The sequence below is a fragment of the Endocarpon pusillum genome (genome assembly GCF_000464535.1).
Source record: "Endocarpon pusillum Z07020 unplaced genomic scaffold scaffold5444, whole genome shotgun sequence".
In the NCBI taxonomy this organism is placed as follows: domain Eukaryota; kingdom Fungi; phylum Ascomycota; class Eurotiomycetes; order Verrucariales; family Verrucariaceae; genus Endocarpon; species Endocarpon pusillum.
This window is the reverse complement of record NW_006916514.1, coordinates 11,050-36,506: the sequence shown is the minus strand read 5'-3', so window position 1 is coordinate 36,506 and position 25,457 is coordinate 11,050. Positions and strand designations below refer to the sequence as shown.

At 49.4% G+C, this 25,457-nt stretch overlaps 11 protein-coding genes across 11 annotated transcripts; 5 read left to right on the top strand and 6 right to left on the bottom strand.

Annotated features, from left to right (window-relative positions):
- Positions 1-1,709: 1,709 nt before the first annotated feature.
- Positions 1,710-3,344, bottom strand: EPUS_07574 (uncharacterized protein; the record flags this gene model as incomplete). Its single annotated transcript, XM_007806410.1, has 3 exons — positions 1,710-2,798; positions 2,858-3,103; positions 3,174-3,344. The coding sequence occupies 3 exons, from the start codon at positions 3,342-3,344 to the stop codon at positions 1,710-1,712; spliced, it is 1,506 nt and encodes a 501-aa protein (XP_007804601.1).
- A 547-nt stretch (positions 3,345-3,891) lies between these two features.
- EPUS_07573 (gamma-glutamyl phosphate reductase) lies at positions 3,892-5,305 on the top strand (the record flags this gene model as incomplete). Its single annotated transcript, XM_007806409.1, has 2 exons — positions 3,892-4,192; positions 4,251-5,305. The coding sequence occupies 2 exons, from the start codon at positions 3,892-3,894 to the stop codon at positions 5,303-5,305; spliced, it is 1,356 nt and encodes a 451-aa protein (XP_007804600.1).
- A 300-nt stretch (positions 5,306-5,605) lies between these two features.
- Positions 5,606-8,029, bottom strand: EPUS_07572 (uncharacterized protein; the record flags this gene model as incomplete). The annotated part of the gene is made up of 7 exons (XM_007806408.1): positions 5,606-6,066; positions 6,168-6,272; positions 6,814-6,879; positions 6,962-7,128; positions 7,175-7,311; positions 7,364-7,636; positions 7,685-8,029. The coding sequence occupies 7 exons, from the start codon at positions 8,027-8,029 to the stop codon at positions 5,606-5,608; spliced, it is 1,554 nt and encodes a 517-aa protein (XP_007804599.1).
- Positions 8,030-9,033: 1,004 nt separating this feature from the next.
- On the top strand, positions 9,034-9,880 carry EPUS_07571 (uncharacterized protein; the record flags this gene model as incomplete). Its single annotated transcript, XM_007806407.1, has 5 exons — positions 9,034-9,116; positions 9,222-9,278; positions 9,329-9,428; positions 9,484-9,778; positions 9,828-9,880. 5 exons carry the CDS (start codon positions 9,034-9,036, stop codon positions 9,878-9,880), a joined length of 588 nt encoding a protein of 195 aa, XP_007804598.1.
- A 1,266-nt stretch (positions 9,881-11,146) lies between these two features.
- Positions 11,147-13,355, bottom strand: EPUS_07570 (uncharacterized protein; the record flags this gene model as incomplete). The annotated part of the gene is made up of 3 exons (XM_007806406.1): positions 11,147-12,887; positions 12,948-13,033; positions 13,122-13,355. The coding sequence occupies 3 exons, from the start codon at positions 13,353-13,355 to the stop codon at positions 11,147-11,149; spliced, it is 2,061 nt and encodes a 686-aa protein (XP_007804597.1).
- Positions 13,356-14,015: 660 nt separating this feature from the next.
- On the bottom strand, positions 14,016-15,803 carry EPUS_07569 (uncharacterized protein; the record flags this gene model as incomplete). Its single annotated transcript, XM_007806405.1, has 1 exon — positions 14,016-15,803. One exon carries the CDS (start codon positions 15,801-15,803, stop codon positions 14,016-14,018), a length of 1,788 nt encoding a protein of 595 aa, XP_007804596.1.
- A 690-nt stretch (positions 15,804-16,493) lies between these two features.
- Positions 16,494-17,317, bottom strand: EPUS_07568 (uncharacterized protein; the record flags this gene model as incomplete). Its single annotated transcript, XM_007806404.1, has 3 exons — positions 16,494-17,029; positions 17,166-17,253; positions 17,306-17,317. The coding sequence occupies 3 exons, from the start codon at positions 17,315-17,317 to the stop codon at positions 16,494-16,496; spliced, it is 636 nt and encodes a 211-aa protein (XP_007804595.1).
- A 425-nt stretch (positions 17,318-17,742) lies between these two features.
- Positions 17,743-18,402, top strand: EPUS_07567 (uncharacterized protein; the record flags this gene model as incomplete). The annotated part of the gene is made up of 3 exons (XM_007806403.1): positions 17,743-17,819; positions 17,870-18,089; positions 18,151-18,402. 3 exons carry the CDS (start codon positions 17,743-17,745, stop codon positions 18,400-18,402), a joined length of 549 nt encoding a protein of 182 aa, XP_007804594.1.
- Positions 18,403-18,589: 187 nt separating this feature from the next.
- On the bottom strand, positions 18,590-21,120 carry EPUS_07566 (uncharacterized protein; the record flags this gene model as incomplete). Its single annotated transcript, XM_007806402.1, has 3 exons — positions 18,590-20,511; positions 20,558-21,011; positions 21,073-21,120. The coding sequence occupies 3 exons, from the start codon at positions 21,118-21,120 to the stop codon at positions 18,590-18,592; spliced, it is 2,424 nt and encodes an 807-aa protein (XP_007804593.1).
- An 891-nt stretch (positions 21,121-22,011) lies between these two features.
- Positions 22,012-23,041, top strand: EPUS_07565 (uncharacterized protein; the record flags this gene model as incomplete). Its single annotated transcript, XM_007806401.1, has 4 exons — positions 22,012-22,040; positions 22,090-22,185; positions 22,233-22,852; positions 22,905-23,041. 4 exons carry the CDS (start codon positions 22,012-22,014, stop codon positions 23,039-23,041), a joined length of 882 nt encoding a protein of 293 aa, XP_007804592.1.
- Positions 23,042-23,593: 552 nt separating this feature from the next.
- Positions 23,594-25,191, top strand: EPUS_07564 (uncharacterized protein; the record flags this gene model as incomplete). The annotated part of the gene is made up of 3 exons (XM_007806400.1): positions 23,594-23,810; positions 23,862-24,175; positions 24,223-25,191. The coding sequence occupies 3 exons, from the start codon at positions 23,594-23,596 to the stop codon at positions 25,189-25,191; spliced, it is 1,500 nt and encodes a 499-aa protein (XP_007804591.1).
- Positions 25,192-25,457: the final 266 nt, after the last annotated feature.

The window sequence follows — 25,457 nt, the reverse complement described above, 5'->3', positions numbered from 1 at the left end:
TCATACGTATAACGAAATTCTTGACCAGCTGCCATATCTTACACGACGTCAAATTAGATATGCTATACAAAATTGATTAACACCTAAAAAGCGCTCTGGCAGACATTCAATAATTACGAACGAAGAACTTGAACAGATTATTGCATGGATTTGTGCTTCTGCAGAAAATCAACGTACACCATGGGTACAAATCCCTCTTGCTATGAAGATTAATATTGGATGGTACGCTATTCGAAATGCTTTACGAAGAGCAGGATTCTCACGTCAAATTGCACGTCGTAAACCCCCTATTTCGGAGAAGAATAAACAAGCGCGTTTACAATGGGCAAATGAACACGTCAATTGGACGTACGAGCAATGGAAGAAAATACTATTGAGTGATGAAACATGGGTTAATGGGGATCAACATACAAAGACGTATGTTACACGTCGACCTGGTAAGGAGTGGGATCCTACATGTATTGTTGAACGATATCAACAATGTAAAGGTTGGATGTTTTAGGGTTGTTTTTATAGTGATATAAAAGGTCCTGGTATCTTTTGGGAAAAAGAATAGGGGAATATTAAAGAAGCATTATATCGAGAGCATATCATCCCTGTTATTGATAATTGGATTCAAACAAACGGAGGAGATTTGACGTTTATGCAAGATTCTGCTCCTGCTCATGCTGCTAGAGGCACTATTCGAGATCTTCGTCAACGTGGCATAGAATGTGTACAATGGCCTGCATATTCGCCTGATTTGAATCCAATTGAGATGATATGGAATTGGATGAAGGATTGGATACAAGAGCGCTATAGAGATACTCTACGCAAGTACGATGAGCTACGTGCAGCTATTAATGCTGCATGGGATGCAGTGCCTTCTGAGTATCTTGCTGAGCTGCTTGGATCAATGAGAGAGAGATGTCAAGCAGTTATAGATGCCAATGGAATGCAAACTCGATTTTAGAAGCTAGTCCTAATTGAGTGATTTTGCTGACGTCTATACTCATTTCTGCATAGTTATTTTGTACGGATACTAGCGTTTTCACCAGGGGGGGGTTACATTATTTAGGCCTGTAGCCGTAGTACTTTAGGCAGGTATGAAACACCATGCCTCAGGCCAACAGTGAAGTGGGGGCGATCGAGTTCCCTATCGAGGATTATGTCGTGACACATATCGAAGAGTCATAATGTAGAGCGGAAGAGGCGTCGCGCGACTCATCTTGCGTCGGATCTCACAAGCTTAAGCAGTCCATTCTAATGGTGGTAATAAGTAAATGGTGTTAACATTGCCCTAGAATGAGAACATATTCGAATAGCCAGGGAGAGAGTCTAGGTTGGTGTGTATATCAGGCGGGAACGATGTTTTCTAATCGAGTATCTCAAACTCGCTCAAATTGAGCTCTATGCTTGTCGGGGGATACTTCAATCAAGTGGGGGTCGAAACCCACCAGCACTGTCCTTTTGGCGGAGTAGTTGACACGCCCCTTTTCTATGCTATGTGTGGTCACAAATCAGCCCAGCCAACCACGCTGCTTCCGCCCCCAACAAAGAATGTCTAGCGGGATCTGTAAGCGGCTTCCGCACACCATAACCAGCTGCAGCCGTGAACACCATGCTCATGGCTTCAACAACAATCAAGCCTGAGGTGCTCATGCTTCGCTTGCTAACTCTATGTGGATCGTCTCCCTTCTGTCGCAAAGCGCTATGACTCAGCTCGCTGCTCATAGGTCAGCCATTACATCTTCGTCAAAATCCGACATGACTTGTCCACCCGAAACTCCCGCCTTCGTTTCCTGCTCCTTTTGCTTCTTCATGACACGCAACTTGTCAATGTACTCCTTGCTGATCTCCAGTCGATGATCGCTGTCTTGTAGATGCTTCAGGATAATTTCGAGCTCAGCCTTATGCGCGGTCAGATCATAATGAAGATCAGCCTCAGTCCGCGGCACTGATGAGGATGGCAAGAATCTCAGGGTCGCCGGAGTTGTTGTATCTTGAGGTAGAGTCAACGTGGCATTCAGCTCACCAGAAACGATAAGCCTTGTAATGTACGAGGCTGCTTCCACGAGATCTGAAGGGTCAGGTGATGTCCTACGCGCAACCTCGGTGAGCGGCAAAGCAGCGTAGATGTTCGCAAGTCGCAAGACCGAGAACTTTCGGAACGCATCATAGACCTGAAGGACTAAACCAAAGTTGCAGTCGCTGAGCCAAAACGATTGTCCTTCTTCTATATCACCCTTCAAGCGAAACAAGCGACCGGAAGTAAATGCCTCCACCAAGCAGTTATAGGGCTTTGCAAGAGCGTGGATGTTGCGCATCATATTCTTATTCATCCCCTTAGGCAGCGAGGGTGCCCTTCCACTCAACAACAAGCCGACCAAGACCCATTTCTTGTATGCCTCTACCATGATCGCGCTTGTGACATTAGTGCTAGGTGCCAACAGAACAACCTCAAGGAACGACATTGCTCTCTCCCATTGCTTCAGACCCATGTAAATCATTCCGCCATAGAGATGGTATTCAAGGCAGTCTCGAGAACTCAGCTTCAGAGTCAGGCCATGATCTGGATTCAAATAGCTCGCACTTGACTCAGTCTCAGAACACAGGAACCGGGTTGCACGTGCAGCAGCACCCTTGTCGATGCTGACTGGTAAGTGGTAGATGGATCTCTCGAGAACTGGCAGAGCCTCCTGAAATGCCTTGCAGGTTAGGCAGAGGCGAACGAATTTATGGTGTGTTGATGTGAGGGTCGACGAGGTGGGATCAAGACGAAGAATGGCGCTTCGGAGGAGAGTTACGGCTTGCAACGGCTGCTGAGACATCAGAATAAATATTGGAGGGGTGCCCTCCTGCTCCACAATGTACATACTTGTCCAGTCTGCTGAGTTCCGCGGGTCACGACCTCCAAAACGAATCGGAACTGAGAGCCGGCATAACGGACTTGTACGGGGTCAAAGCCTTCGACAAAGGCAACGATGCGCGGCCATAATCTTCCGCCAAACAGAACTGCTGGAGGAAGACTTCCTGGAGAGGCTTTAGAAGCAGATCGCGCAGCTTCGATATGTGCGTGTAATATATGGAGGTAGGCAAGTGACTGAGTGGATGGATCAAGGATCTACTCAACATCAGATTTGGTCGCCGGCCTTTGTTCGAAAAACATCCAGCCACCTCAGCCAGAAACTTACATCAAAGACATCTTCTCCTGTAGACAAGCCGGACCCAAGCTTCCCAGGTGGTGCAGATGTGAGAAGTTGGGAGATTGCTCGTATTGACTGGTCATACTGATAATCTGACAGTGGTTCTGCTGGAGAAGGAACTGGCGGAAAGGTGAGAAGCTTGGGTATGAGGTCATCCATAAATTCTAGAGAGTCCGAGGTGATTCAGACAGGCTGACAGAATGTCGTTATGCTACCATGCCTCTGTAGCTTGGGGGAAGGTGAGGGCGGCTACAATCAAGTGCTAGCCAAGTGACGAGACTGTAGACGATGATTCAAATAAAAGCTTTGGAGTTGGCGGCGCGTTGGAATCAAAAAATGCATGGCAAGAAGAAGGTTTTCGTGCACCATCATGCGAAGAACACAATCATTTGTAGGAAAGGTACACAGCTTCACTGCATCGCAGGCAACGGTTTGTCTTGGCGCTGATGAGGGGACTTTTTGGAGTACTAAGTAGTTAATTTATGTAGGAGTAGGCCATATAGTACGGAGTAGCTAAGTATGTACTACATGTACTAGAGTACTCATACTGTGGTACCAAAGTGACAAGTTGTGACTCAATAAGCCCCCTGGTCCCGTTCATCACAAGGCATACTCATCACAACCGGTGGGATACGAAATGAGGTGGAACTACAGTTACTGGGAAGCAAAGTCCAAGTGATCAATTGCCAGCGTACCGCGCTCAGACATGTCTCTTACGGAGTCATCACCATTAAAGGCTGCCGAAGCAGCTTCTATCTCCTCTAGAAGCCTAGCAACCCTGTCGGTAAAAGCCCGCAACGATGCACTTACATCTATACACAATGCGCTGTCAAGGGAAAGGGACAAGATCTTGCAGGCCAATGCGCTGGATCTGAAAGCCGCATCGAAAGCTGCGCAGGATGGCAGTTTGAGCCAGGCAGTGCTAAAGAGGTTGGATCTTGGGCGAGCTGGCAAGTACGACGACATGCTCAAAGGTATTCTGGATGTGCGGGAGCTTGAGGATCCTGGTAGGTAGGACCATAATACCTGCCCAGCATTCAAGGACCTCCCTAAGCATGGTTACAGTTGGCAGAATCACACTGCGTACCCAGCTTGACGACGATCTTGAACTCACTAGGGTGACCTGCCCCATTGGAGTGCTGCTCATCATCTTCGAAGCACGACCCGAAGTGATAGCCAACATTGCCTCTCTCGCCATCAAATCCGGCAATGCGGCGATCCTGAAGGGCGGCAAAGAGTCCACCGAATCGTTCCACGCTATTTCCTCGGTCATCTCTGAGGCTCTCTTGCATACCAAGGTCCCAAACGCCGCTATCCAACTCTTCGAAACTCGTGATGTGGTCAATCAGCTCCTATCAATGGATCAATACATCGACCTCGTCATCCCTCGTGGCTCCAATGAGCTAGTCCGGTACATCAAAGACCACACTAAAATCCCGGTACTCGGTCACGCAGATGGTCTTTGCGCCATCTACATCCATTCCGATGCCGACGCAGACATGGCTAAAAAAGTCATACTAGACTCAAAATGCGGCTACCCAGCAGCATGCAACGCCGTGGAAACCCTTCTTGTCCACGACGATGCCCTCTTGAGCGTTCTACCCACAGTCGCAGAGGCAATCCTCCAGCAAGGCGTGTCTCTCCGCTGTGACGAGAAATCCAAATTAATCCTATCTACTTTCCTCTCTCCCGCGTCCACCGCTCTACTCCAATCAGCCACAGAAGCAGACTACGACACCGAATTCCTGGACCTAGTTCTCGCAATTAAAACGATCCCTGCCGCACCTCATTCCGTGGACCTCGCAATCGCACACATCAACGCGCATTCCTCACACCACACCGACGCCATCCTGACATCTTCGCGCGACGTAGCGGAGGCATTCATGGCGGGTGTCGACTCCGCCGGTGTATACTGGAATGCCAGCACGCGAATCGCGGATGGGATGAGGTATGGTTTTGGGACGGAGGTGGGCATTAGCACGAACAAAATCCACAGTCGAGGTCCAGTCGGGCTGGAGGGTTTGACGATCTATAAGTATTTGGTTAAAGGCAAGGGGCAGACAGCGGGAGAGTATGGAGAGGGAAAGAAGGCTTGGATGCATAAGCAGCTGCCGCTCTAGCGGAAGCTTACAAGATTAATCCAAAAGTCATGGTCAGGACATCAAGTGTCAAAAATAACCACCAACCAATTGGCATTGGAGGCGCTGGCCGGCGATTGTCGCGTAGGGAAAAGTTGTTGTTCTTCCGGTTGAAAGCCTCATTTTGCTAGGCAGTCGGGGTTGTAACATATAGCTTCTGCCTTTTCGAAGAGGGTTCGAAATCTTGATACGTTCTGATGAACCACTTGACTACGCCATCTCTCCCTTAATGCTCATCCGGCCGCTCTGGACCAGCAAGATAACTGCCTCATCAACTCTCTCTCAGACCTTGAAACCCCTCGACCGTCTCCTACCTCTCGCCTTCTCAAACTTCCTCCCCTTACTCTGCACGTACGGCTTCTTGTGACTATGCGGCCCAAACCCAAAATGCTTGACCGCCTCCCTGGCATTCTTCGGACCTCGAAGCAGCAGCGTGTTCGCACCAGTCGGAGCCTTCATGGCCAGCTGATCGATCGTCATGCACTCTCCACCTGCCTTTTCGATCCTCGCACGGGCCGTAGCAGTGAAGCGTAGAGCGGCGATGTGGAGTTCGGGCACGGTGAGCAGGCGGTTGTCATCGGTGACTGTGCCGACTACGACGATGATCTTGTCGGTGTGGGTCGGGTGTTCGCTGTTGGCGCCGGTGATATTGACGATGCGGGAGATGGACATTGGGGGACGGTTGATCCTGGACATGAAGAGGCGGCGGAGGACTACCTTGTTGAAGTTGGAGTCGGTGCGGCCTGTGGAAGGAGAAAGGTCAGTTAGAGATAGAGGTTATTTAAGTCAAGCTTTGTAGCGTAGGTATTTCAAAGATCGCCTTGAGAGAGCACTTCTGACTTACGAGCTAGGAAGCGGTAGAGCTTCACCAGGAGCTTGAGGTAGACGTTGTCGCTCTTGGGAGCTTTGCGGTGATTGTTTCGAACATGATGGCGATCTAGGTCAATACCTGTAGTGGAGAGGATGTTAGTCGAGGTGGTTTTCTACGTTCTTGTATCAGAAGGTCTTTGTCTTCTGTCAGTAGTCCTGAGATTAAAAGAGATTGAAGCTAAGAAGAGGAGCATACCCATTATCGCGGTCGTTCGAACGTGCTGAATGATATGTTGTCGTTGTTGCTTTTGTCGATATCTAATCGCTGTGGCTAAATTGTGTGGGAGGTGAAAGCCCTAGCAGAATGGCACTACTACAAATTGGGCATAAACCTTGGCAAACTTCAAAGTAGCTGACCTACTACTACTAGTAGTAGTACCACAAGGTCATTACTACTCCAAGCACAATAACCAACAATGGTGACGACACTGGTAGAAAGATTGTGCTAGTAGGTATGTTCTGACTGTGGAGCATCTTCATGTGAATGCGTATTCGCTTGTATCCATCCCATCCCGAAATGCCCACTTTTATGGTCCCGAGTCTAAGTGCCTTCCAACGCCGTCCAGTGCTGAATTTGCGCTTGAAGATCATTGGGTATACAGCTTTCCCTGGCCATTAACCGGTATCATCTGCGCCAGAGACATCACCACCTAGAGCGTCCTCTAAGCCCGCATCGAACATTCTCCCTGTGCAGATTTCAGAGCTGATCTTCACAGTCTGGATTCAAGTTGAGCAAGAAATCTCTGGTCAACTCGAAGCTAAGCCAACTGCTAGCCATGCTTGGTGCCACCTTGAGCAGGTTGGGGACAATTCCTTTGTACAAGCCTAAGACCCCTTCTTGTGATAGGATGGTTCGGATTGCATGGCTGATGGACGTGTATTGATTCCCCATTCCTGGCATTGAGTTAATCTGAAACCTTCGCCGTAGGACATCACTGTTACATGTTAGCGATGCACGAATGGACGTTGCATAGAACGTACAAAGGATATGTGCATGTTTGAGCAACAGCACCTGAAATGGCACCAGCGGCAAGCTTACGATACCATACCGGATTCTTGTCACCAGCGGGAGTGAAGTAACTGCGTATTGACTCATAGACCATGAAGTTGAGCCCGACCTGTGACTGATCAGAGAATATATCAAGACCATTTCAAGGCCCAACCACTTACGTAGGGCGCAACGCCAGCCACAGTGGGAATTATGCCCCGGTAGAGCCCAGTGATGCCCCCTTCTGTCTTGTACATCTTGATCATAGTTGCCATCATTCCCGGTAAATGTCCTTGTGTTTTACCTAATGAAGCGAATGATGCAGACTGTATCGATAGCCGTGTTCTCACAATGTCCAAAGGGTAGGTAAATGTCACAGAGGTAATGCCTGCACAGCCACCACATACCAATCTTCGCAACGGTGACAGGTCCGCTCCTGGCGAAGGTTCTGCAAACTAGAAAAAAATAAGTACCAAGGATATAACTGGGCATATACCACATACTCTTTTGTAGATATTGTAACTCCCAAATTGCACAGCTGAGTACGGTATTATCCGGACACAGTTGGTGCCATTACCTCTCATGAAACCTCGCCAACCCTCTTCTATCCACATCTTTTTCAGTGCCTTGTATATTGACATATGATATTCGTTTCTTCCGGCACTCTGCACCTGGTAGAGAATTTTCAATCTTTCGAGTGGTGAAACTACTGTCCGTGAGACAGCTCCTGCAACACCACCTGCCAGAAAAGCGGCGGTGAAGGGCTGTGAGATATTCCGGTTGAGTTGCATGAGGAAGGACTTTGCGGCTACCGCAGGACTTGACTGGTGCTGATAAGTATTGGCCATAATGTGCTCGCCAGATTCTGAGGTTCCCTCACCTCCGGTATCGTTCCTTGGAGTGAGTGAGATTTGTCACTGTCCACTGTATGCACCCCCCTCCGATCTTCCTTGCTAAAGCTCATGACCTTAGATGATCATATGCATACAATAGCGGCGCGGCTACAGCACTTGGGCCGGTCAAATCTGGCGAGGAACAGACTGCACCAGACGCGATTTCTAGTTGCAGGTAGAACGAGAAGACAGCTCAGAGAGTGAAAAGTGATGTGGAGAAGACAGTTCCTGTTGAAGAGAAGAACAATCTGCTTTTTCTGTTGTAGATATGCCAGCCATGGAATCCCCGAACCAACAGTGGTATTCGGAACAGGTTCTCGTATGTGGTGGTGAGAATTTATGATGGTCGTTCTGAATACAGTGTCTTAACCAAAATTCATCGTAGAGACTACAGCCTCTGACAATGGATTTGAAGATCTGGAGCGGAGAGGCGGGACTGAGGCGGCGGAAACTGGGGGGCAGATCCCACTGCGCGTTTATTCTGGGTGGCCAAGAGAGATGGACGATGGTTGCGGAAGCAAGTGACAGACTCGCCTACTGTTCAGGACAGGTTGAAAGAGTAAAATGTGTGTAGGACAGGGGTAGGGCTGAAATCGAGGGTTGTAGACACAAAAGTCTTTGATTCGATACTGGCATCTCTCAACTAACTTAAGCACTAGGTGCCCCCAAGAGGCACGTGATTGATCTGTGCTGCTAAGTATGTACTAAGTTAGTAAGGGTCAGCCTCTTTTTTCCTCTGCCATCTCAAACGAACCTCACCAACAACCAACAACCGACAATTCCTAAACCCCCCCTTCCCTCCACATCTTTGTCATTTTCACTCTTTGCCCCACCGTGTATCTTGACCTCTCTGTCCACCACTATCCTTGAGGCTCATACTTTGCGCTCCGACAGCCCATTTGCGTGGATCAATAAGCACCACAATCTACTTCTGAGCCACCATACACGACCACTGATCAATGTCTCGATCTGGCACCACTCTATACGTGACTGGCTTCGGTCATGGCACACGTGCTCGAGATTTGGCATATGAGTTTGAGCGGTAGGTGCTGTCTGGCGTAGGTCATTTGCAGGTCTGCTGCAGACCAACCACGTCTGGTCCAAGGTCATTGTCCTTGGTCACATGCTGACAACTCCATTGTTCTAGGTACGGACGCCTGGTGCGATGTGACATCCCGGCTCCTCGTACAGCTTCCAGTCGGCTGTGAGTATAGTCTACGCTTCCGCGACCAAAACCTATGCTGATGTACCAAGCTTCGCATTCGTCGAGTATGAGAGTCGCCGTGACGCCGATGATGCCTACCACGAGATGCACAACAAGCGAATTGGTCGGGACGACCTTTTGAAGATCGAGGTGCGTCAGCAGATGGCATTCAATACCTTTCCTGACCTCACCTGACATCGTCCAGTGGGCTCGAACACCCCCATCTGCTTCATGGCGTTTCGACTCTGGCCGCGACCGCCCTCGTGACCCTCGAGACAGTCGCGACAGCCGCCGCGACCGCTCTCCCCCCAGACGAAGTGCACGCTCCCCATCTCCTCGCCGCCGTGACTACTCTCCTCGCAAAGATGACCGCCGTGATCGCTATGACGATCGTCGAGACAGATCACGGAGCCCTGACGACCGCGACCGGGAAATGAAAGACGATCGTGATCGACGAGACGATGATCGCGAGAACGGTACCAACGGCGATGATCGTAAAGGTTCGCTTGATACCCCAATGCTTTGGGAATAGCTGCTCATGCCCTGCAGTTTCCATGGATTCCCCTCCACCAGCTCACGACGAGCTTGACACCGCTGAATAGACGTGGTCCGAACACCACCAGGAGGTCTCCAGGCATTCATTCATCAAGCGCATGAAAGCCCGACCATGCCCTTACAAGGCGAGACGGTATCCCCCTCATACTTGCTACAAGTTTGCTATCTTTCATTTCCTTTCTCCTTCAACTCCACGGAAGATCAATCTTGCAAGTGGCCTCTATGGCGAGCTGGCGGATGCTAGAAAGGCAGGATTTATTTAGTTGACAGTTCGGATTCGAGACGGTCGACGGTCGACGATCGAGCGAAGCGTTCTCTTTCGACATGTACCATACTATCCTTTGTCTCCTCGATAGAGCCAATCGTCGTCGTTCGAACCCTCGGCGCAGCGACGTCCTCCACCGGCCAGCAGTATATCCGCGCGTACCTTCCGTCGTATCCCCCTTCGTCCGTCGCTTGTCCTCGATTTCGATAGACCCCCAAGACCCGCACCCACGTCTGTCGATTTTGATCGAGCAGCCGCTCTCTACCCTTCCATCTCCCTCCTCTCGCTCTGCTAAGCTTACCGTCACGAGAGACCCGCGCAATGACTGTCCATTCGCCTGTTGGTCGCGATTGTAGAACTGTTGACATATGCCTGCTGCTCTGAAGTAGTTTCACGAATCCATAGCTTCGCTATCCCTGTCCTCTGACGAAACATCCAGTAGGTCCGGTTTGACCTAGCCGGTGGCTTCACATCAGGCACAGCTCGTAGATCGAAATCACCTGCGTGATACGTTAACTCGTACTCCATCCGGTAAGTCATGAACCAGACAAAGCAGCCATTACCATGTCCATAAATCTGGACATCATAAGTATTGCGGAAATGGAAACCAAGCAAGAGCAGGCAGTTTACAGATAGATCCAGTGGACCTTGGGGGCTCTCGGCTGTGAACTCGTCCATTTACATGTCAGCTCTCGGGGCATTGTACTCTGGTGTACAGAGAATATCCGTAGAGGGGTGACCAAACACGAACCGTCAAAACGATCGGTGTAAATTAGCGAAGAGTCCAAAGACAGCGTATGTTTTCAAGGCATCCTATCTACTAGTAGTACCATGAAGATTTATAGTTCTCCGTTGCTTCTCTCACCTTCAGCTCAACGATGACCACACTACAGTTGTCAAAGTGAAAGTGGTACAAATTCCTCTCCCTGATTCGCCAATCCTGATCCCGATGCGTTCATGCAGTCATGATCTCTATAAATTGATATGCACGCTCATGTATCCAGTTAGGCCCCCAAGCTAATTGCCCTATTTGGCACTCCGGGCGTAGTTAAGCGTCCAACTTCAACCTCTCGAGCAGGCGATCAATCTTGCCCAGCAAAAGCTGGTAGTTGATGGCATCGCTGGCGAATTCGTCGCCGGCAAGATCGCCGTCCAGAGTCCTCACTGCGCCTGGCACGTTGATCGCTGTCTGCATTGCGTCCATTGGAGAGCCGTTCTCTGCCGGTGGTGGTGGCTGCATATCGATGCCTTCGTCTTCTTGGTTTTGCTGATGCTGCTGCTGCTGCTGATCTGGCATCGGTCCACTGCCCCAATGTGGTAATGGCAGAGTCTTCGCTTGAATATCGCTTGATTTTTGTGTTTTTTTCTGGTTTTGCTCGGCCTCCTGCTGCTGCTGCAATTGCTGGTCCTCATCCATCATATCCTCCAATCCACTATCTTCAAACCGGAGCCTGAAACGCTCACTCAAATACCACCTGATATCATCAAGCAATTCAATCGAATCGGTCTCCTGTCTCGCGCTGATTCTGCCTGCGCTCTCCTTGACAATTTCGGCAAACTCGGGGTCGTCGATGTGCGACTCTAGTCTGTAAGCTATGTACCTTGCGGCAAACTCTTCTAGGCGTTGCACACGCGTCAGCCATGCCGCGTGCAGGATCTCGTAGACATCTATTGATTCTTCCTCCTCCCTCACGTCGTTGTTGGCTGGGATAGAAAGGCCGCCGGCAGTACCGTTCCCTAAAGTGGAAATGACGACCGCTGCTCTCATCTTCAATTTTTCGAGGAAGAGCAGGTCAGCAGCGAAGAGTACGTCGACCGCGATGTCGAGTGGGAAGTCGGCTTTTTCAGTGTAGAGAAATGTGAGGATGATTTCTAGAACAGCGGGCGAGCAAGCGATGGGTATTATCTGGAGGTGATGCGTGTGTTGGGCTTCGCGGAAGGAGGATGAGAACATGGTCAAGAAGAATTCAGAGCGGATGAGCATGGCACGATGGGCGGGAAAGAGTTTGGATTGGTTGCCTTTCCGTGATCGCGAATTTGCTCTTGAGGCGGGTTGTGATTGCAGCGATTGCAGGGGGATACCCAATGCATTCGTATGCGAGACTGTTCTCTCCCAATTTCCGTTACCATCTGTGCCTACCCTAGCTTCGTCCTCCTCTGGGTCGTCGTCTGCCCGCAGCAGCACGTCAGCAAAGATAGCGTTGTTTCTGTCCCACTTGACATCGTCTGCTTTATCGGTGTCTGTCACGATAGCGTGCTGTAGAACATTCCTCCTGAACCAAAATTCCAGCTGGTCTCGACCCTTGTCCAGCTCCTCTGCTCTTCTTTGGCGTGCGAGTCTCCTGTCTCCACCATCGAGGACAAGCTGAGATAGACTCTTTATCTCGAGGTGCTTGCTAATCTTGTCCAGGCCAGCTAAGATTTCCGAATCTGTAAAGCCGGTACCGGGACCTCCACCCAAGTCTCTTGGTAGCTCGCCAAGGTACAGATACTTGATCGCAATGCCGAATGCTTGTGGAGGTATGGTGGATGGTAGCTTCCATGACATGGTCTCGGGTGCTCCCTCTAATTTCTTCGAAAAGTATGGCGACCTTGCAGACAGGATAAACTTGTGCAATCTGAATGAGTCACCCGAAGTCGTTACTATGATGTCTGCTGTTTCCGGAAGCCCTCTTGTCAATAATGAGGTGAGATGAAACGCGAGCGGTTGTAGAGGATCTGAAGACTTGGAGTAATCGTGGGATAGAAGAAGATTTCGTATTCGGTCGTTCAGTGCGTTATATAAGCATCTGGAGACAAGCACTGATCAGCAACTGATATTTAACAATGCCGTGGTGGGTGAGCAGCACCTTTCTCCTTGGAAAGTATCTCTCTCGCATAATGCGCCAGCGTCAAGAAGGAGCTGAACAACTTCATATTGTCCGCAAAGGCTCGCCTTGAATTCAAGTCACCAATCTGCCTCCTTGCAACCTGGGCTCTTCTGAAGACGCTCAAAAAAGCAGAAGGGTTGCGCTCAGACTTACCAGTATCAACGGTGTGTAATCAAATTCGTCTCGCGCATCGATGTTGACGCCTTCTGTAATCATCTCCTGGCAGACCTTGAGGTCGCCCCTCCGGCAAGCATCGCAAAGCTTGCGAAAGTTGTCCGTGACATCCAGTGGATTGTCCTCCTTAAGGATACCGTCTTCTATCAATTTCTTCTCTTTATGCAGACTCAGTTCCAGCTGGTCTTTTCGAAGAAGACCTGCCTCTGACATGGTACAGGAAAAGGCAAGGTAAGGAGTGGTGGCTAAGGAAAATACGGTGAAAACACTGGAGGCATTCACTTCAAAAATCTAAGGGTGGGAAACTGCGTCATTGGAAATTGGTGGCCCGAGGATTTCCCACGATTGCAATGACACCTCACACATCGCAAATTACGTCTGCTAGAAGTAGGGAGGGAGTATCGGGAGCAGATGTTGTGAATATACATGCTAAAAGCACAACCAAGGTGAATCAAGCTCAAAACTCATGGCAGCAAAGTCAGAGTCAACGAGAAGAGCCTCGTTGTCAAGCTAAGATACCGTCTATGGTGACTGGCATCGCATGACAGTCCCACTAACTACCAGACCCTTTGACGCCTCGCTGAGCCATAGAAGTCCGGCTAAGCAGATCTCAGATCCATGCACGGGGACACTAACATTATTGGTGCTATTACTTCTCCTATCTGTAGACCTTACGTCCGTACCCAATATAGATTTCAGATCGTTAGCTTTGCCACTCCTAGACGACCATAATCTCTGCTCCAGATTGCTGGAAGACCGAGAATTTGCTCCTTCCGCTGACCACCCGGGTACGCCGGCCTCTCGCCTGAGGTCTGCAATACTTTTCTCGTATTATCGCAGAGGGGATACCCGAAGCATAGACCAGTCGAAGACCTATGAATGAAAGATTTTGAACTGTTTGCATTGGTAAAAAGGTGGGAACTTGGGAATGAGGAGACGTACCTTCTGCTTGATCTTCGTCCGACACATTGGACACTTGGCTGATCTATCCCTCGGCGTGCTCTTGTCGTGCTTTCGACTTGGGACATGTAAATCGGCACACCAATTACACATTACTGCATGTCCGCAAGGAAGGACGACAGTGTCAATGAGATGCTCTTTGCAGATTGAACACGCCATGTCAAGCATCATCGACTCGGGCTCCATGGGAGGGGGTCGATCCTGTGTATCAAACGTGAGGAACGGCTCAGATTCACTGTCAGACCCAGTCTCACGGGCGAGATACTCGCGGACGTAATGATCTCGAGAGAGGCTGCCAGGTAGTAGGTATGGATAGCCTGTGCGAGCTGCCATCACATCAACCCCAGAAATTTCCAACGCCCGCCCAAAAGCACCCCCTTCTGACTCACCACGCTGAGTGGCTGATCGGCTGGCATCTGACGGACGACGAACGGACGAGGTGCTTTCAGAACTCCCACTTCCTCGATCTGGCGCACTAAGATTTTGTTGCCTGCGACTGCTGGAAGCGGATGCCATATGGTGATACGACCAGCGTAGCGGCGGTGCTGCTGAGTTTTCTCGTTGTGGATGTCGCGCTGGTGGAGTTATGTCTGGCGTTGTAATGCCTTGTAGGCTTATGGGATTCAGGTATGGCTGGGGACCGTTAGGCCCTGGAGTTGCAAAGTAGGTTGACGTGTATTGTGGCATAGCAGGAGGATTTATCAGTGGGTTTGCGATCATTGTTTGTCGGCTTTCTGCTGCAGAGATCCCATTCGAAGCAGCAGCATTCTGACTCTGTCTTGCTGCTTCGGCATTCCGATACTCACCCCACGTATTGCTGTACATGTTTGTAACAGGGCTCTGGTAGTCAGGGCGTTCGACTTCCTCTCTACTTCCAAGGATCTGGAAAGGGTTCTCGAGTCCCGCTCGTGGGTGAGCGTTACGAGCCGTTATGTCACCGGCTGGGTTGATAGGACCCGTCTGACGTTGCTGATCTGATTCAAGGTACGCGCGTTGCCGAATTCGGAGCATTGGATCCTGTCCGCTCGGTCTTGGCCTCACTGTGTCTAGACGAGGAAGGTTTCTGACAGTCGAAGGATTGTGGAACCGTGGCGGGCTAGGGACGTTTGCTGACCATGCAGAAGCGTCAAGATTACCTTGGAATACTGATCGTGATGCTTGTGGAGGTGAGCGCTCGGATCGTGTAGACATGGTAAAAGAAGGAAGATTGCTGGCCTGAGCGGCAAGCTCTTGCTGATGGGTCGTCTCGTTCAAATCGTGCAACCCTGACACTATACGTTGGATACCAGTTCTTACACCTTGCAACTCAGTCCTCAGTCGTGCAATGCGTTCGTTCGAGCCGTCAAGAGGGTAGGGACAGCTGGGTGATGGGTTCTCGCTAGGGCTATTGTCGAAGCTGGAAGGTAAGGGCAAGTGTGGTACTCGCGGGTAGGTAGGTGATAACGAAGGCGGTGATGTGATATGATGTTGTTCAGCACGCAGTTGAGCGAGAGTAGGTATTTGGTATGGACCAGCTGACAACGAAGCGTTCCAATAATCTATGCAGATAGCAGAAGATGACTTAGCGGGCGTGGTGCCAGGACAGCTAAACAAATAATACGTGCAAATATACTGGCAGAGGCTGAACACAATATATTTTACCTTTGCATTTCCAGCAATATCTTTCCCATCGGGTGCCCTGGTATTTGATTCCTTCTCCATCAATATATATGGGATAGGCAGGAGCAAATGGGCGTTGATCGATGCAGGCACAGCATTCTCGAGTAGTCGTGAGGCAGCAGCCGGTTGTAGCCTTGTGTGAACAGACACTGGAATTCATCTCATAACGACCGAATGACATTGCATTGAGCAATTCACGTGCAAGACTGTCCGTCTTAACCGAGTGTTTGCTCGCTCATCTGGTTCATCTCAAGGACCAAAGTATAACTGGCAACGGGCGCCCATCAGCGGAAGAGCAGAGTTCCACCCTACTGTACTTAGCGTGTCATGATAAAGGGTTGACGAGTGGGCTGGTACTTGTCCTTGTAACTTTGGCAGATTGAGGCTGTCCGGAAATAGTGCCAATCAGCGGAGGGAGAGGAGGAGAAGGGAGGGGAGATATGGATGTATGTAAACGATCCAGCCCGAGGCCCCACCGACGGCTCCAGCCCACCAATCGAGCAATATCCAGTCTAGCCACCTGGCATGGCCGCATGTCCACATTCCAACCACACTCTTATCACGGTCGAGCCATCGTACTCGGCTCGTGGCAACAATAACAGAGTTCTTGCTTTGAGCAATTTTCCGGAGCGTGACGGCGGATTTGCGAGGGTTACAAATTACACTGTTCACACTGTTCAGTTCAATTTACCTTCAGTAGATCGTACGCAACCCTCTCTACTCCGGTAGAAGCTAAAGCTTTTCGCCTCCTGAGGCATCAACCGGAGCTTCCACTATCTGGTCAACGCCATGATAATCTGGCACGGTCAGGTCGTATTTCTGCGCCATATCCTCGCTCAGAAATCTACCTCCCACGAAATGTGTCCCTTTGTAGAATTTAATACTTGGCTTTGGAGCCGTGAGACTTATCAGATACGGCGGCATGAACTTTGCTCCAAGTTCTCCTTCTTTTGGGGGGCCCCCTTCGACATCCCAGCATGAGGGACTGTCTACACTTAGAACCGGCTTCGATGTTTCTGCAAGGGCCTCAACTACCGATGGAAAAGGTTCTCGTACTGGTGGCTTGAAGGAGAATCCAAAGATTGCATCGATGATGAAATCCGTGGACCCCATGGAGCTGTGGAAGTCTTCTGTGAATGTAATGGACAGGGACTTGAGTTGTTTCTGGAGACCAACGAATAACTCAGGTTTCGATGGCACTGGATAGTAAATAGTTGGCTTGTAGCCGAAATGATGAAGGTGTCGTGCGGCCACCAGACCATCACCTCCTATCAATGGTCAGACTTGAACGTCTGGCGAAGAGCAAAAAGAACATGCCATTGTTTCCCGGCCCGCACGCCACAAGCACGTTCTTGCCTTTTGATGGAGGATGTACTCGGTAAGCTGCTTCTGCTACGGACAGACCGGCCAGCTCCATAAGTTGATCTAGTGAGAATCCACCACTACTCATCAACTCCTTATCCAGGTCGGCGGCCTTCACCGGAGCAAGCGTCTATAGTCTGTTAGTACAGGTCCACCGAATTTGGATATTAGATATCCAGCACCTTTAAAGCCATTCTTCTAAGCATGCGGAAGCTATGAAATAGGTCTTATTACTGAGATGAAGGGAAAGGACAATAGCAATTGGAGAACAAGCGGAGAAAGATGATTGATTGGCTACGTCATTAGTGATAGCTTGTACTTGTGGAGTCAACTCTAGTCAAATATATGATCATCTGATTTCACAGCCCCGAAGTCTAGTAGATCCTGTAAGCAGCTCCCAGGTGTTTCTCGTGACCTAAGCAGAAGGAAAACAGGGAGTACAGAGACGCAGGCGTAAGCCTCAGCGCTCCAACTCGGGGACGTGCCCCCGGTAATCTCTTGGCATTACGGGACTTCCGCAGAGCCTCAATCATCCCTGCGCGTAAAAGTTTAAGCTCCGAGGTCTTCCAGTTGCTACCATCCCCTCGAGATCACGAAACACAGCCCCTCATCCCTAGCAATGGTTGTCAAGATCCGTCTCTCCCGTTTCGGCAAGAAACGCCAGCCATTCTACAACATTGTAGTTTCTCAGGCTCGGTAAGCTGAGCATCCTAGTTCATGCTGCGTCCTCCCTAACCAGACTACAGCACAGCTCGCGACTCGAAGCCGATGGAAGTCCTGGGCACGTACGATCCTACACCGCGCGTACCGATTGCTACCGATGCGCCGGAAGTCATTGACGAAGTGACTGGTCTGCCGAGAAAGCCAAAGAGGTACAAGGATATCCAGCTGGATCAGAGTCGGACGAAATACTGGCTTGGGGTTGGAGCCCAGCCGAGTGAACCAGTCGAGAGGATACTTTGTCTCGTAAGGTTTTCCTGCGTCTGCTTGATAAGTAGGCTATTTCTTACTGAGCTGGACTTACGAGAATGGCTCAGATCGGACTAATGGAGCCGAGACCGGGCGTGACGAAGAAAGCAATACCTGCACCCTCACTGTCCGCAGTCAGCATGGCCAAGGTGCATACGAAGTCGTGACGTTAAACCTATTATTCGTTGCATTGCGAAGGCGTTTGGAACTCGTTTGCAGTTTGACGGTGTTTTATCATCCTTTATTAGGGATCGATGCCGAAAACGCGGGAAAGTTTCACTTCGTCTGGAACATCGACCTAGTCAAATGAAAGTTGAGGACTATTGGTAGAAAGATTCATATTCCAGATCAGGCCTTCGACCTGTCCTACCTGTTTCAGCTTATTGCTGCATGCATGATGTTTTCATGACCACATGGCTCCATGTCTACTCACTCCTCATCCATAACACCTTCGCTATGCGTAGAAATGCCGTGATAATTGCCAAACACATTCCAAACTACGCCAACGTACGCTCGACTTCATCTACCAGACCATGAAATCGAGGTTCGTTGAAGTACCCACGCTGTCTAAGCTGAGATATCAAAGTGCCCATGTTGAAGATGGTTCTGGCTGCGTCCCTTAATTCAGAGCTGTCAAGACCAGCCAACACGGTACCCACTGCATACAATCCCCGGAATACTGGCTCTGTTGCCTGCTGCAATGTGTTGCCTGAAGCTATGGCATCAACAGCAGGGAGAGACTCAAGGACCTGAGATACTGCTTCAACTATGGTCAATGCTCTGTCCTCGCTCCCTTTGAGCTGAGAATTTTCGGGTCGCGTAAGCCAAACGGCCAGGTTGAGGTAATAGGTGGTCACTGCGATTGACAAGGAGATGTCTTGCCGGCAGTAGGGTGTCACACTCTTGACGTTTTGGATTACCAGGCCAGATTGGGCCTCTAACAGATCTCGACCCATTTCAGACCCAAACATCAAGTTTGAGAACAGCCGAATGGCGACCATGGCAAGCTTGGTATTGGTGGACACAAGGCTTTCGTCAAAAACACCGCTGGTGACTACAGTTGTGATGATATCTTCTCCCCCTACCTCGAAGTCCGCGACATCGGGTGAAGCAGCAGCCAGAAATCTCAGTAGATCGAGAGCTGCAAGGCGGTTGGTTGGGGGCTGCCAGTGAGTCGCAATTTTCACCGCAACAGGGAGACAAGCTTCGATCGCACGAGTCTTCGGAAGAAAGCTTTTGCCATCGAAATTGTGGCCTTGTAATAGTTTGAAGGTTTTGGTAAGTACGTCCAGCTCCGCATCAGACAGCATGAGGCTAGACTTGCCGGACTCAACATACCGAGTGTTGAGTTTCAGGATTTGCTGATAGGTGGCATCTGGCTTACCGGCCACGATCGAAACGTAGTCCTTCTGTGGTAACCTCTTCGCTTGTACCAATGAATTTGGCGCGGGTGGTTTATACGAGGAGGTTGCACCTGGTCTGTATCTTGATTCAATGCCCAACGGGTCCGGTCCGGATGGCTCTGGCTCAGAAGCCGACTGTCCCAAGGCAGCACCTTGTGTGCCCCTCACAATGAAGTTTGCTGTCTCTTCCAAATATGTCATTGGCAATCCGTGATCCTGAAGCCATTTGGTTGCGACCTCATGAGGATTCTGTGTCACGTTGTATGGAAGCTTGAGAGGTGGTTTGCCATCCTCAATATCAACATCGAATACATAATCGTACTCTTTCCCCTTGTAGTTCTTTTTCTGGTCGCTTCCTACGCTATCAACAACAGTGCCAACCATGTCCCATGATTTTTTAACATTCGACCAAGAATATGCAGAGACTGAACCGTCATTCTCCTTGATCATCTGAATCTGTCCGTCCTTAGTACCAGATTTTCGTTGTAAGAAATCGGGACCCTCCATGTCTGTTTTGTTGATCGCCCCAACTGTTTGTTGGGGTATTGAAGATGATTTGACAGCTTCATGAAACTCAGCCTCGACAGCAGCATCAGCTACTCGATCTGGATCAGTGGTAAAGATCCGAGCCGTCTTGTCGCTTGAACCAGTAATGATGTCCCCTGTAGCAGAAGCTGCGACAGACCAGACTGACACAGCAGGAAGAGTAATAGTCTGGAGGCATGAGGAGTCCTGCCATATTCTGACAGTACGATCTTCACCTGAGCTGACGAACTTCCCATCTGGCAGCACCGCAAGCGAGTATATGAAAGCTTCATGACCATACAACTCTGAGATCAAGTCTCCTTTCAAGGTCCACACGCGAATGACGCTATCGTTACTGGCAGATAGGAGTTGCCCTTTGGTGCTGTGTCCTTCTGGAATCTTTGCGAGCGCTCGGCAAACATCTCTGGCTGAAAATTCGGCCATAACCTTTGCTCGGGTGTCAAATACACGAATCCCTTTATCGGCACATCCTGACGTATTTAGTACTGGCATCCATCAAGAGGTGAGATAACTAACCTGTAACAACTATTTCGTCATTGTATGCTACCACTGCCCATACTGTGCCTTCATGGCCGGGAAAGTCAACCTCGGGTTCCCATTGCCCTATTCGCCAGAGCTTAGCAGTGCCATCCCAGCTTCCGCTCACAATCCAGCCTTCCTCTGCATTGACATCCAGTGACGAGATCTGATTTGCATGTCCAGCCATAAGCCCATCGGCGTTGCTCTCAGCCGTGGATGACGGCTGTCTTGCCTCTATGATAGTGTCCTGGCCACCGGAAATGACCAGACCTTCTGGGTATTGTTTGGTTGGCGGTACAAAAGCTACACATGTTTTGTATGCAGCACCACGCGACGACTCTGTTGACTCGTATGTTGGAGGCTTTGAAGTTGTTCGCTTCCACGTTTTTGTTGTCCCATCACGAGACGCTGTTATTGCAAATTCTGAATCTGGCAGCGCAACTGCTCGGACCTGCAGTCTATTAGGTTGTTGCTTGACCAGCAGGGACGATGAAGGCAATTTGTAAACTTACATCACTCGTGTGCCCTGTGAGGACTGCTGAGAGCTTGTACTCTCCCATAGCAGAGACCACCGGAGATTCGGGTACAGTATATGTACCCCGTATCTACCCAGTATTCGCCTTACTCTGGGGTGATAAGTGTTGGCTGGTAAAGTTCACTGGCCTCTTGTGATGAGCGTTCTTTGCATACTGCCAGTGCAATGGTACTATATAAATACCGGTAGTACTTTGGAGAAATGCCAAGCCCAAGTTGGAGAACAGTTTTCCCTGAATCAGCATCTTACTTTCAAAGAGGACTGCAAATCTAAATGCAGTTGCTTCAAGTAGCAGCACGTTATTGTTGCTTGCAATGTTGTCTGTAGACACCACAAGTTGTCCACGCTCATTTGAACAATTTGTTGTATCTTTCCATTCACATTAATGGATGTTCTTCATTTATCAGATTATACCAGTTGTTGACAATCTACTCGATCTTCCAGAGTGCTGTATTTACATGCATGGGAATCAATTCAGGCAATATCCTCTTCATGAGATAAACTGTCAATGAGCACTCCTCAAACAGCATTTCGAAAGAGACTCCTCTCCTTTTGAACTGCAAAACTGGTCTCCTCCGGTCTTGTCTGGTTACAATAGTTCCTGCTTGTCACTTCTTCCACTGCTAGAACCTACTGGTAGATTTCAGCGTACGACCACTATGGCTTCTGGTACGTACCAGATATTATACCATTGATCTTGACGCCGGTGGCATCCTGACGATAAGTCCTCTTGCTAAAAATTTCAAGAAAATCTAAAAGTATTACCATTGACTTGTCATGGTCATTCTCGCCCTATAACACATCTGAGCTTCTCTTCTGTCGAAAATGATCAATACTACTTAATATCTGCCAGCAAAGGTACCAACCAAAGCCTTCATACTCATCAACTTGCTCATTCGTATCAGACAATAATCCTATGCTTCGAGATGGTATTACCGGAGACTGGTATGAGTGACTTAGTGCTTTGATATTCGCATGATCCTAACAAGACTAGGATCGGCACTTTCATAGGCCACAAGGGTGCTTGTTGGTCGTCAGCACTCTCCTCGGATGCGGCATTAGCAGCCACCGGGTCTGCAGACTTCTCTGCGTAGGACCACCGTCTGTTCTGGAAGCATGGAAGCTGATGAAGTATAGCAAGATCTGGGACCCACAGACTGGCGAATGCCTCCATACCTTAGGCCATCGACACATCGTCCGTTCTGTTGCCTTTCCGCTTCAAGTCAATCCCGGTTGCGTAGCAACTGGCGGCCGGGAGAAGAAATTACGAATCTTCGACCTTACCAGAGGGAGTACCACTTCATCTCCGAGCTCGCCCAATACTACTGGAGAAGGCACAGAAAGTAATATCGAAGGACACGAGCTCGCACCTGACACGCATACTGATACCATTAAATCTGTTCTTTGGAATGCTGATTACAACATCATTACCACCGCTGACGATAAAAACCTGCGATGGTTCGACCTGAGATCTCAAAAACCTATTTTCACTTTCAACACGAAAGACGAAATCATGTCGTGTGAACTTAATACATTGCACACCATGGGAAATGGTAATTCTGGTGTAATCAGTGTGGCAGCAGGCAAATCGTGCTACTTTTTCAACGGTGGAAGACCCGGGGAATTGCTAAAGAAAATGGATTTTGATCAGGATATTGCTAGCGTGGCAATCAATCCTCGGACTCGTAAAGTGGTAACGGGCGGGAAGAATGAAACATGGGCTCATGTGTGGGATCTCGAGACAGAGGAGGAGCTCGGTGAGCCTTTTCTCATTTTTTCAGAATTTTGTTCTGGAGCTGACAGAGACAGAGGTCCATAAAGGACATCACGGTCCCATCTGGTCCATCCAGTTCTCGCCAGATGGTAATCTATATGCAACGGGAAGCGAAGACGGAACGATAAAACTGTGGAAGGCGTGCAAAGAGCCATATGGGTTGTGGCGGTGATAATCCAAGATCTGCATTTGGGCAGTTGAGGAGTATACTCGAGGCATTGGAGGCGGGCTGGATATGGCATTGGTGCTACTGTTTAACTATCTTAGCATGGTAGTTATCGCTTATGTGAAATTGTATCGAATTATTGTACTCCGTACTGGTCCCTCTAATGCTTACCTGCCTGACAGTACGTAAGCAAGACCCCTGAACACTGAAAGGCTGTAACAGGGGCATTACAGTTAGTTAAGCCACTCGACGCGTGGAGGTTCTCCGGTTCCTGAAAATTGCAGTGGACCCTTAAACTCATCCTTGCTCGGCCTCCTATAGAGGCTTGGCGCTCAACGTGCATCAAATGTGCTCCCAAAGCGAAAAATCACACCAACGAGGCAAATTCAAGCCGACGGTCGCTCATTGACAGCTTGGAACAGGGACATATCTCGTGCTGTCTCTCGCTTCAGTCTCTTTTCTTCGGCCCTTTGCTGGTTGCATTCGCAGGGTCGCTCCCTGCGATTTCAGAGAGAAGAAATTCAATTGACTGTCACAATTGGGAGTCCTGCGGCAACAATGGAAGAAACACAATCTCAACCTCTTTCCAAGGCTGAAAAGGCTCAGCTGCATCTGGAGAATGAAACATTGGAAGGAAACCCGCAGAAACGAGGTGTTACGAAGCCTCGATCTCTCCACAGCTCCCAGCAGAGGTTTCGCCAGGGGAGAGAATCCAATGCGGCAGAGAAGAGCACCATTGCATTAGCTTGCGGATGGATCGTTGAGCATCAACTCGGTACGAAAATCTGGTGGGGTTGAATCGCGAAATCGCTGACAGTTTTCTCAGGTATTGCCTTAAATCTACTCTGCCTTCTCTTCTTGCTCCACAGTGCCTTTCCAGCAGCCCGACATCACACACAAAAGTTCAGAGAATTGTCATATTACAACGCAAACACTGGGAAATATGCACTGGGCAGGGATGATTCCCTGTTCGTGTGTTTCTGGATCGTTCTGCTTACGGGCCTCCGTGCGGGCGTTATCGACTATCTCCTCATTCCTCTTGCTGCTTCAGCAGGCATTGAGAAGAAGAAGGCAAAAGTCAGGTTCGCTGAGCAGGCATGGCTTATATGCCACCACGGAACATCCTGGTTCTGCGGCATGGTAAGTTTGTAGAAACCTCGTTAGAGGCTTAGGCTAACCATCTTGAGTACATCTGGTACAACTCCTCCTACTGGCTGAATTTGCGCGCTCTTTGGTCAGACTTCCCAACTCGAGAAATAGATGGGCTTGTCAAATACTACTACCTCGTTGCTTTCGCCTTTTGGTTGCAACAACTGGTCGTGGTCAACATTGAAGAACGTCGCAAAGATCATCTACAAATGTTCACTCATCATATGATCACGTGCGGTCTCATGTTCGGAAGTTACTGTTACCATCAGACGAAGGTTGGGAATGTGATTCTCTGCCTGATGGACGTAGTGGACCTTTTCCTTCCATTGGCTAAGATATTAAAATATCTCAAATTCCGCTTGATCTGCGATATTGCGTTTGGTGCATTCATGATTACGTGGTTTTTGGCAAGGCACGTCTTGTATATGACGGTATGCTGGTCAATTTACGCCCATGTACCCGAAGAGGTCAATTACGGATGTTATCGAGGGACATCCTCGGACCTTGAAGGCCCCCTCCCCGTGCCGGACGATTACGACCATTTAATTCGACCCTTTTTCGACCCCACCGGCCTTGTTTGCTTGAACACGGGTATTCGGCAACTATTCCTGGGTGTTCTGCTTGCATTGCAGAGCATACTTCTGATCTGGCTCACGATGATCGTGAAGGTTGCCTACAAAGTCGTCAGTGGAGAAGGCGCAGATGACACACGGAGCGATGACGAAGGCTTCGAAACAGAAGAGGATGAATCCCAAGATCTTATCGACAAGATTCATCTTTGCGTCGAGCCTCGGCCTTACGTCCCATTAGCAAATCTGCCCATCGAAAAAGAGGTCGGATTCGACGAGATGCGCATTTCTCCGTCACGGTTGGGCCGAGCGAGTCCTGTTGGCCGGTCATCTAGAAAATCTGATGGCCATGCTGCAGCAACAACAGGTATCAGCTTGAGAGGACCCAGTAATCGCAAGGAGCTGCTGGGAAGGATTGGCTGCGATAAAGGATCATAGATGATACACGCCGTTTTGATTTGTTGCGATGGGATTAGAGATAGGGACGATTGTACTCCGTACAATATCACTACATGCCTTCCAGTGCTTGATATTGGCTTGCCAATCTCTAATTGCTTTTCGACTGTGGGGCCAGTCATACTGTACACCGTGCGTCGCTAACTTCTCCTGAGCTCTTGTGTCTATGATAGGCATATTTTCCATATTTCACCGAAACTCGACCTGTATGACACGACCAAGGGGCCTAATCTTGGCAACCTGTCCGT